The sequence below is a fragment of the Filicampus tigris genome, chromosome 3 (genome assembly GCF_054856515.1).
Source record: "Filicampus tigris isolate MCC_2025a chromosome 3, RoL_Ftig_1.0, whole genome shotgun sequence".
Lineage (NCBI taxonomy): Eukaryota > Metazoa > Chordata > Actinopteri > Syngnathiformes > Syngnathidae > Filicampus > Filicampus tigris.
This window is the reverse complement of record NC_141219.1, coordinates 16,854,776-16,866,301: the sequence shown is the minus strand read 5'-3', so window position 1 is coordinate 16,866,301 and position 11,526 is coordinate 16,854,776. Positions and strand designations below refer to the sequence as shown.

The window sequence follows — 11,526 nt, the reverse complement described above, 5'->3', positions numbered from 1 at the left end:
TTTTGTAATATTTTGGGTTGGACCACCACAGAGAGGACATAAAATCTATGCACACCTTTTCAAATTCCATTTTTTGTGATGTAAAAAAAAAACAAAAAAAACAGAGAGAGACTAAGAAGAATCAGTTCAAAACTTTGGCCACCTTAAATGACCTATAACCTGTAATTGACAAATTGGAAAATTTGCCATCTATTTTCTGAGTTTCTTGGCTTGGATCTCGGTAGCCCATACTTCCTGCCTCCCCACAATCCTTTGTCCAGCTCTTCTGCAGAGAAACCAGAGTTGTTCCTAGGTCAGCTGGTAGACATATCTCCAGGGACAAACGGGGTCCTACTGAGTTGTACCCGGGGCCTCTTTTGGTGGGGACATGCCTGGAACACATCACCAAGAGGCATCCTAACCAGAGGTGGGTAGTAACGAGTTAGATTTACTCCATTACATTTATTTTAGTAAGTTTAGGGAAATGTTGTACTTCTAGGAGTAGTTTTAAATCACTATACTTTTTACTGTTACTTGAGTAGATTTGTGACGAAGAAACTGTACTCTTCGCTACATTGAACCAGTTACTTAAATCCCTTCCGCGTATGTACGCGTCTCTCTCTCTCTGTCGAAGAACTAAAACAATATTGTTTTAAACACGTGTTTCTATTTTGACACCATTGTTGGATTAACTGTCGTATGAAAATTGGATGGGTCAACGTGTAATTGAATCCACCTGCGACCAGGAGTTATGACTTCCCGGACATGACGCAATTGCCAACGACCTTTCCTATTGGCCGAGTACTGGACGTGGTTCCCAGGGAAACAAACCCTCAAACATTTGCCAAAACGTCGTCGAAACGCTTCAAACGACTTGAAAGCTTTACTCCGACACGGTAACTAGGAAAAGAAAGGCTACACCATCAATTGCGGTTGAAGCTGGTTATACATGAAACAGTTTTATTGTTCTTTGGTTTGTTTTTTGTTTTTTTTAGGCTTCTCGGAGCAAAGGCGTCACGTGCCAAGTCGGTTGAATTTAACGGTGTAAAAGACGACAAAGATGGTAAAACTTCCGTGGAAATGCATAAATGCAAGTTGTGTGTGTGTCTTGCTAGACAAGTGGATAATTTATTTATTGGATATTAAGTTAATCGTAAATGTACTCCTAAACTATAGCTCATTTCCATACTTGACAACTTTGCGGGTGTTGCATTTTTAATAAATGCCATTTGAGATTTGCTCTCCACCCATGAATTAACACGCTTTTTTTCTTCACAAAGTTTAGCATACTAGTTGGACAACTACATGGTACCTGTGAAGCAAAACTGCAGGAGTTGACAACTATGTGCTCTTAATACTACTAGTGACATTACAAAATTCTGCTAGTTCAGTGTTTTTCAAACTCTGTGCCGCGAGATATTGTCAGGTGTGCCGTGGGCAATTATCTAATTTGTGTGGCTGTGCGGTCAAGCGCCTGACAGCGTAATCATGGGTTTACTACATTGTAGTACTCTTCCATACCAGCAGGTAGCAGCAGCAGCAGCAGGTAGCTAATTGTCTTTGTTTAGAGACGAGCGAATTAGTGACGTATGTTTATCCAAACAGGCCCATGTTTCACATTGGTTAAGTATCAATATGAAACATTATAACATACTTTTTTCTTTGTTTGTATGATTCCTATTCAAGACGTTATATAAAATACTTCTTCAATGTTAAAAATGCTTATAGAAACAATATAACACTTTTTTTTTTTTTTACAATTTCAGTTGGTGGTGTGCCATGGAATTTTTCAATGAAATAAATGTTCCTTGACTCAAAAGAGTTTGAAAAACACTGTGCTAGTTATCCTCTAGCGCAGGGGTCTTCAATCCTGTTTCTTGAGGGTCGGCCTGGATGTTTTCCCATCTCTCTCTGCTGCAAAACACCTGATCGATAGGATCAGGATCGTTAGCTTTTGCAGACCTTGATGATATTTGATCATTTCAATCAGATGTGCTGCAGCAGGCAGAAATGGAAAACAGGCAGGAAACCGGCGCTCGAGGAACAGGATTGAAGACCCCTGATCTAGCGCTTTCAGTTCATAGCATGTAAATGTATGATTCGCCTTATAATATTACACGTACACAACAAATTGATGAAGAACACATTTTGAAATCAGAAGCCACTAAGTAATTGTTCAACTATTTTTCAATTTATTTTAAAGGAGACCTTGGTGTCAACAAATGCTTGAAATATAGCTTATCTTAGTGTTGTTCAAAGTGACGACATTTTGCAAGAAACTCAATGTAGACAAATGATTTGTCTTCGAGGGCCACATAAAATGAAGTCGTGGGCTGCATCTGGACCCCGGGCCATGAGTTTGACACCTGTGATCTAACCTATACTAGTAAACTACTGCACATGTGTCAAGGCACTTTGTAGCCTCCTGGACCCTACTAGAAGAACCAAAAGGCACAGTACTAATTTCCCTTGTAACATTTACCGACTAGTGCGCTGAATTTTCTTACTAGTGAGGATTAAGAGCGTATTACGACATGGACCATAAAGTGTGTTGACTAAATGCTCAAACGGCGCTCCATAAGCGTGTGCGTTGTCTTTCCCGCTGTGTCAAGAGTCGTAACCTGAGCCGCAGTCAGCAGTATCGGATGGTGGAGCAGCGGCGCGCCCACGAGGAGCAGAAGCAGCTGGAGGCCGTGCGAGTGGACCGAGACCGGAAAATGTTTGCCGCCATGAAGGAGGAGGACAGTGTGGACAGAAAGAGGTTCATAAGACAGGTGCATGAGGAACAGAAAGAGAGAGAGATCGAGGACGCCATGGTGAAGGTGTGTTTTCTCACTGCCGAATCACTCTCTCCATTTATCTGTCTGTTCGTAAAGTGAATTCAGAGATTTGTTTCAAACTACATTAAACATGTTTGACGGTAGTTGTATCATATTTGCAAAGAACTGTGTAGTACTCAATTATGGGGATATAGTATCCTCCTGTTTTTCACCATTTTAGTTTTCCAGATTTTTTTGGACATGACTAAAACGATGCCTCGTGATCCATTTGGGCATGAGTCACCTCTCCCTCACTATATGAGCGCTTTTGTTCATCAGCGATTATCTGGTGTTATTGCGATGTTCATTTGGCTAATTAGCCATATTTGCACGCCCAACTCCATTGGCGTGTTTGCTTCAGAGTGCCTCATTGAGGGCAATAAGTGTGCGCACATCACCCAGAGAAAGGTGGAAGAGCAAGGAAGAGGCAAAACATTTTCCAAGTGCCTATGACCTGAAAATACATCTTCCCTTTAAATATTTAAAGGAATATTTAAATATTTCTCATTGCTGGCCATGAGTGTGCGCATGTCACAGAGAGATGGGTGAAAAAAAAAAAAAAAAAGACAATTTTTGACATGACGAGTGTTTGTGGACGGGGGTTTCGCACTGGCAAGGGAGCTTTAGAGCGCCTTGTTGTCGGTTGTGAGTTTGCGCACGTCACTCTGAGAAAGGCAAAGCTCCAGGATTAGAAAAGGCAGGGAAGGGGGTGTCCGACTTGACCGCCAACATGTGGACAGTGACCTTGCGCTGACGTAGCTGCGTTCGAGTGCCTTGTTGTCAGACTTGAGTGTGTGCATATCACAGCGAGAAAGGCGGAAGCACCAGGCGGTTAATTTAAAAAACGGGGTGACAGCCAGTGTACTAGCGTGGCCGGATCAGAGTGCCTCGTTGTCGCCGCATGGAAAAGCCCTGCAACCAGCCGGTGGAATATATTACAGCCACTATATTTTCATAGCTTGCACGTGTAATTAATTATGTGTCAGCATAGGACAAGACGCTCGATGAAATGTCATTACTGATATTTATTTATTTAGTTGATAGGTGAGCAGGGTGTAGTTTCGTCACATTCAGCATCTGAGAGCGGAGAGAGAGGCTTGATTAGTCAGAATTTTGAAGCCTCACTATATAGTTGCTGATTATTTTTTTTAAATTATTTAAATTCAGCTGGGTTCTTAAAGATCCTTGTTGTTGTGTGTCAAATTACAAGACATTGTATTTTCACCTTAGAGGGACTTTAATTGAGTGCGCCCCTGGTCACTGATAGTTTTATGATACATTCGCCCTGACTTTGGTGCAGGCAGTGTGGGTTCAGTTTCCACTCAGTAACAGCATGAAATGTGAATGGTTGTCTGTTTTAACTTTCCTCATTTGTGTCTGAATGTGATCAACTCTCACTGCCACTCCCTAACCAACTTGCAGGCCCACACTGAGAAAATAGTGAGGGAGAAGCAGCTTGTACAAGAGGAAAAGCTGGCTAAAGAGCTGGCCCGCATCAACCATGACAGGCAAAGAGATGGCAAGATCAGGCAGTATATAAGAGAGAACAGGTACTGTACACGTTCGTCGTACTATTACACTACTCACAAAATTTTCATTTTATTTCCTAAAATAATGTTTTTGCATATAATCTTTTGATTTTATTCCTGTAAAATTACATATTCATGTTCTTATATTTTGACTTAATTCTCATATATTGTCATTGGTTTTCATGTAATAATGACTATTGTTCTTTAAGTTAGATTTTATTTTTCGCTTGTGGCATATTTTGATAACATCACAACTGCCGTCTTTCTTGTAATATTGTAACTTTAGGAATGCAAACTCTGTCACCTTTTGGATAAATATTTAGGATTACTAATATCCTGTCTTTTAATGTTGGTCATTATAATGATACTTGGAAAGCAAATTATTTTTGGGGGTGGTGCTTTGTGTGAAAAGTTTGAGAACCACAATATACGTAACCATGAGTGTGAAAAAATAGCGCTGGGAAATCTGTGGTTGCTTCAAAAGTTGTTGAGGTTGGATGACATGTTCATGTTATTGTTTTTGAGCGAAAAGATCTTTTTTTAATTAAGGCGCTCGGCTGTTTACTCGAGATTATGAATAAAACATAGGAATTAAGACGCCAGTTGAGAATTTTTCTGTTCAACTCCTGTTATAGAACAGTAAGTTCATTGAATAGTTGGACATTTACATGCATTAGGTTAGAGGCACGTAAATTAAGTTGAGATTCAAATTTCAGAAATTTCACTGAAAAGTCGAATATCCGTAACTTTTTGTGAGTAGTGTGTTTTTCTCCCGCTCTGCCCTGGTGACTTTGTTGCTCATTTTGAATTTTGTTTCTTCCCACAACTTGTCAGCATTGAGCTTCGAGAATTAGAGTCCAAGTTGAAATTGGCCTACGTGAGCAAGGAGCAAGCGGCGCAGATGGCAGAGCATGAAGCTCTCAAGTGTGAGACAATGGTGACCTCCCCATACGCACTTCTACCCTTCTACACGTTGCCTCTTCTCACCTCGCCGAGGTGATCCCCTGTACTCTCCCTGTTTCCTCTCTGGCGTCAGCGTGTGGAGGCGGAGCTCTACAACAAGATGAAGAGCGACTTTGACCAGGCGACCATGGAAGAGGAGAAGCTGGAGCAGAAGAAACAAGAGGAACAGCTCCAGTACCAGCAAGATCTCAACCTGCAGCTCATCGAGCGAGAGCACAAGAGACAAGCGGCCTACGACGACTTCCTCAAGGAGAAGGTCATGGTGGATGAGATCGTGCGCAAGATTTACCAAGAGGATCAGATGTGAGTCTTGATGGTCACGTTTACACTTCATCAGGCATGGAGACATATTTGGTCATGGAAAACGGGTGCTTGGAAATGGACACCTTGTAGAACGCCATGAATTCTCCCAAGCAGTTGTTTAAAGTCATCTCAAAAACATATAAAATGTAAAAATACAATATTTTTTCAAGAATATGTTCCCAGCAGGCCCACTAGTTGAAACACAGCATTCTGATTAATTCTGCACTTGTGGGATATAAGTTAAGCAGCAAAATGCACTCGTTTTTAGCCATCTCTGGGGGTGGCCATTTTGTCTTATGTTGACTAAATCACAACTGCTCACAACAACCAATCACGGCTCAGATTCAGAAGACAGGTCTTAGGGAAAGACCAATTACAGCTTGCCTGTTTTCCAAAGATTAGCCATGATTGGTCATTACCTGAGGACTGGGTAGCTGTGTCATTTTCAGTTGACAGACGTGACAAAATGGCCGCCCCTAGAGAGGGCTAAAAACGAGTGGACTAACGCCCATTCCACAAACGCAATATTTATCAGAATGCCGTTTCATCTAGTGGGCGTGCATAGAACATATTCTTGAAAAAAAATGTTTGCGTTGACTTCCACTTTAAAATCTACTCTAATCCCACTCTAATTGCGATATTTTTTTTTCCCCGTCAATGTTACGATTGTGATTCAATATATGATTATTTTTTCAAGGTCCTATTAACGAGTTTTTTATTAACAAACACAAGCAATAAATTAATCTATATCACAATAAACAATATCAGATTTATGAAACATTTTGGGGGGTTTTATCGATAGGATTACACTATAATAAAGCCAAATAAACCATGAATTAATATGAATGACGGTTTATCTATTTCAATTAGTGAACGTACGAAACATTTAAACTTGCAATCTTTTTTTAGTATTCACTATGAGAACTTCAAAAACAATAACACACAAACGACAATAATGCAAAGAAATCTGTGGGTTCATCTATTCAACGTTTCTGATTGATTCATATTCCACAAATGCAATATTAATCAGAAATACAGTGCTTAGACTAGTGGAGGCGCATTGACCACATATTTTCCAAGGAAACTTTCTGATTTAACTTTCTCTTTCATAATGAATCAGCAAACTGACTGGTGTTGTTCCTGTGTTGAAGGGAGCGACAGAAGAAGCTGGAGAGGGTGCGCGCCACCCAGAAGCACATCGAGGACTTCCATATACAGCGGGCCGAGTGGCAGCGTATGGAGAATGAAAAGAGGGAGGAGGCGAACAGACGCCTCAGGGAGTTTGCAAGCAGGCAGCAGAAGTGTTTGCAGGACAGGACGGCCAAGATCAGAGCACGAGAAGATGCAATACAGAACCTCAGAGATACGGTCGATAGGACTTCAACATACTCATTTTTTTTTTTTTTTTTTTCAGCAAACGTGTCAATGTAGCACTCAGCAAACTGTCCCTGCTTTTATCCAGCTCGCGGCGAAAATGGGCGAGGAGAATCGACAGCGTGACGAGATGGAGAGAATTCGCCAGGAGCTTTGTCTCGAGGAACAAGAAGCAGCATTTAGGAAGAAAGACATTGTAAGAATAGTTTCTATGCTCTTGTCTTTTCAAAAGCCACTGTGACATTCTCCACAGTTTTGAGCAGAATCACTGCATTCTTGGCATACCACTCGAGGCGACCGTCCCGTTAACGAAAGCAAACCTGACGCCAAAATGTGTCGCCGGCTTCCAGGAAGACATGGAGAGCAACATCAGACAGAGGCTGATGTTGCAGAGGACCTGCGAGGAGCAGATGGCCATGAAGGAGATGCGGCGGCAGGCGGAGAAAGACGAAGAGGAGGCCTTCCGCAGAATGACCATGGAAAAGTTTGCGGAGGACGACCGCCTCGAGCAGATGAACACCCAAATGCACCGCATGAAGATGATGGAGCACAAACGCGACATGGAGAAGCTGATTGACGACAGACGACGGCAGCACCAGGCCGACAAGGTACACGCCGGACTTCTTCTGTCACCATAAGCAATCACCTTCATGAAAGACCTTTGGGCATTGATTCAATATCCTTGGTAGGCAGCTTTAGGTCCATGGACTAGTAATACTATGACATTATAAAATACTTTTAGTTCACTTTAGTTAACTTTTAGCCCTAGCAACTATTGCGCAATTTTACCCTGCTAGTAATATGCCCTTGTCTGAGTTACACTAAAGTTGTCCAGTAGGCAGAAAGGTCATGCAGTACTGGAACAACTAGTACGCCTCAGTCGTTCTACTAGTGCGCTGAATTGTCTTACTAGTGAAGACAATCTAGTCAAATTTGATGTCACTATTAGTACTAGTAGCTTGCAGTTTCCAGCTAGTACACAGATTTGTCTTAGTATTGTATTGTACCAGTTAATATGCAGTTGTCCTAAAGTGAGGGCAAAGAGTGTTCTAATGCATGAACCTTGGTCTGCATATCAAGGATAGTAGTAAGACTATTCTGTGCACTAGTGGAACGCGAGTCTTAGTTTTTTTCCCCCACTGCACTGACATTTATCCACAATAGTAGGACAACTTCGGCATACTGGTAAGGAGAGTGAGGAAAACTGTCCACAAGTTTACATCCGCGCACTATTAGTATTACTAGTAAAGTGCAAATCAACCCAAACATATTTTTTTCAAGAATATGTTCCCAGCAGCCCATTAGTTGAAACGTCTTTCTGATTAATTGTGTTAGTGGAAAATGAGTTAAGCAGCAAAATTCAACCGTTTTTAGCCATCTCGGCCATTTTGTCACTTCTTTGGATTGAAAATGACGTCACAACTGCTCAGGTAATGACCAATGGCAACTCAGCTTCAGAAAACAGGTCGGCTGTGATTGATCGTTACCTGAGCCCTGAGCAGTTTTGAGGTCATTTTCAATCGATAGAAGTGGCAAAATGGCCGCCTCCAGAGATGGGTTAAAACGGGTGGATTAACTCTTATTGCACAAATGCAATATTTATCGGAATGCTTTATTGCAACTAGTGGGTTTGCATATAACATGTAAAAAATGTTTGGGTTGACTTCCCCCCTTTAAGCAGTAGAATATAATGTCACTAAGTAGCAAGCAGTTGTCAATTAGTGCACAGTTTTGCATCAGTCGTTACATGTAGCTGTCTTCACTAGTTGGACAAAAATGAAACTAGTAGTGAAGAAAAAACATGACTATAGAGCATGGGTCTTCAATACTGTACCTCGAGGTACCGCCTCATTTCTATCTCTCCCTGCTGCAACACACCTGATTCAAATGATCAGGATCGTTATCCAGCTTCTGTAGACCTTGATGATGATCTGATCATTTGAATCGGGTGTGTTGCAGCAGGGCGAGGAACAGGATTGAAGACCCCTGCTGTAGTGGTTCTGCTGGTGTGCCAGAGTTGTTATGCTAGTGTGCTAAATTGTATTACGAGTGTGGACAACGAGCGTACTAGTGTATGAATATTAACGTATTCAATCCCAAAGATATATTTATGTCACTTTACAGTCCAGTCATTCAATCCCAGGAATTTATTTATATTTTTTTCCGAACATTAGGGTAAAAGAGGGTCTGAAAATGTCCGGGAATGAATGAGTTAAGGGGTAATGTCAACGGGAAGAAAATTACTTTTTTTTTTTTTTTTTTTTTTTCCTGACTCTGCACCTTTGCTTTTTCTCCCTTGTAGGAGACAAAGGCTAGAGAAGAGGCACTGGAGCAAGAGAGAGAGGCGCTGTGCAGACAGATTATCGAAGAGGAGAGACTACATCTTCTCCAACGACACGCAACGCAACTTCTCGGACACATGCCAAAGGTAACGCACCAGACTTAAAATGCACGGATTCCCTACCTCTGTGTTGTGACACATAGTGTGCCCCGCTGTATATTCTCCAATTTCACTTTAATTGGTCCAAAAATGATTTATTTGCTAGAAATACAGTCAACCTGTTCCAGAACCACTTGTGATGGGGGAAATTCCGTGATATAAAGGCAGTATCAAAAATATTTGGACATTGCTTTACATCTGAATCTATGTTAGCTTTTCAATTTCAAATGGTGGAAACATAATAGCTCATTTTAATTCAATTATATTGAAGGTGATCAACCTCCCCCCATGTACACACACCACAGTGCCCTTAGTGTTTGCCAATACTGCCGAAATGGACAAGATAGCTCTGGTTACGCCTGGTTCATACGGACGGATAATCGACACGATTTTAGCCCAGAATGTCCCCTCCCGACATTCTATTGGCTCCGAGGATAATCTTAGTAAATAATCTCGGCCGCTCGGAAGGACGTCCGACCTAAAATTGGGGATATTCAACATGTTGGATTTTTTTTGGCCCGACTTTGCATCGTGTGTGCTGTGCCCCGAAGACAAAAAACGGATGACAGTGACGTACAGCCAATCAGAAAGAGAGGTGACAGGGCGGCGAAGAAGCGCTGTGGGAATCCAAAATGAAAGCAGTCATGGCGCAACAGAGCCCAACTTCCTTTCCTTTAACTAGCGCCACCGTCAAGACACAACCTGAGACCCCTTCTGCCTTTTTATCCGCCATGTTTGTTCACTCCAAAGTCTTGTTTAATCTCGGGGGATTTTGTGAGATTTTACGTCTGACGTGAGAATATCTTTGAATGAATGCGGTTCGTGTGTGATGTGTTGATCTTGCCGTGTGGCTGCACACCACACACGGTACGATCTCAGAGTTTGGAAGTCGGCCGACAATTTTGAAATCCTGCCGTGTGAACCAGGCTTTAGGAAACAGTGTTATTTGAGACAGAGTTCATTTGGGGAAATAAAATGTGTACATGATGGCACTTGGTTTCTTTTCAGGGTTTACTTCGTGAAGATGACCTGAAGCACTTTGATGAAGACTTCAGGAAAAAGTTCCAGACACATCAAGCAGAGAACTCTGAAGGCCATGTTGGAGATGATTGATTCATTTTCAAGGAGGATTTTTAACTTAATGACCATTACAATCTTAAGTGACTGAATATGATCATGCTTTCATGGCCAATCTCCAGTCAACGGTCATACACGCACATGCATATGACAAGGTCAAAATATCACGAACAGCTACACAGCATCGATTAGCATATTGCTGAATTAATAGCTTTTAGTGTCAAAAACGAGTATTATTGTTAAATGGCAGTTTTTTGTATACAACTCTTGTATTGCATCTCAGTAGATTGTGAAGTGTGACCAATGTTGTGGTTTGTTAGTATATATTTCAAAGATGAATATTTTTCTAGCCGCAAAGCAACAGTTGTACTGTAAGTAAAATCATTACAAAATTGGCCTCCTACTTCAACTGATGTGGCCCCTGACCATCTGCAAGATGCCAATCGCAAAGGCTGGTAGATTTTGATGCTGTTGACTGTTGAGCCCCTTGGTGGAATCTTGGCCCTTATCAAGCAAACACCAGAGGGTGGCCACCTGGGGTCCGTTTCACGAAGCAGGTTTAGGGAAAACTCAGTCTACTAATCCTAAAATGAGGAAAACAGCGACTTTTCCGTTTCAAAAAGGGAGGTGACTCAAACCAGATAAAGAGGAGTAACTCTAGTCGAGGTAACTTAAGATCTTGGTCAGTTGCCGCAGTAACAGACTCTCTGAACTTAATCTGGTGGGGCCCAGGTTTATTTCAACGAACCTTGAGTTTCTCCTTATCTCCGCCCTCTTTCAGAGCCACGCACTCCTTTTCATCTCCTCATTCCTTCAGTTCACCCAGGTGAGTTTTGTCATAGCGTAGTTCCGCCGTCTGTCATTAAAAAAAATCGGAGTCAGAATATGAGGTCTATTAGGCACAGTATCACCGAAAAATGTTTTTTTTAATTTTCTCAATTTTATTTTGTCAAGTGGTTGCACGAAATATAACAATCTAGATTGAGACACATTTTTTAAGTAGACTATACATCTACAAAATAAATGTACCTGGATCCAGATG

The 11,526-nt window shown here is 41.6% G+C and overlaps 1 protein-coding gene across 3 annotated transcripts; it reads left to right on the top strand.

Annotated features, from left to right (window-relative positions):
- The first annotated feature begins 250 nt into the window (after nt 1–250).
- mns1 (meiosis-specific nuclear structural 1) lies at nt 251–10,887 on the top strand. 3 transcript variants are annotated; one of them, XM_086026391.1, is made up of 11 exons: nt 252–406; nt 975–1,042; nt 2,592–2,801; nt 4,221–4,348; nt 5,162–5,264; nt 5,364–5,593; nt 6,745–6,961; nt 7,056–7,163; nt 7,318–7,575; nt 9,270–9,395; nt 10,416–10,887. In XM_086026391.1, exons 2-11 carry the CDS (start codon nt 1,040–1,042, stop codon nt 10,518–10,520), a joined length of 1,488 nt encoding a protein of 495 aa, XP_085882517.1. In that variant the 5' UTR covers nt 252–406; nt 975–1,039; the 3' UTR covers nt 10,521–10,887. The 3 variants fall into 3 exon arrangements, with proteins under 3 accessions (XP_085882518.1, XP_085882517.1, XP_085882516.1); XM_086026390.1 differs by lacking the exon at nt 252–406 and adding an exon at nt 726–875; XM_086026392.1 differs by lacking the exon at nt 975–1,042 and having other exon boundaries at nt 251–406.
- Nucleotides 10,888–11,526: the final 639 nt, after the last annotated feature.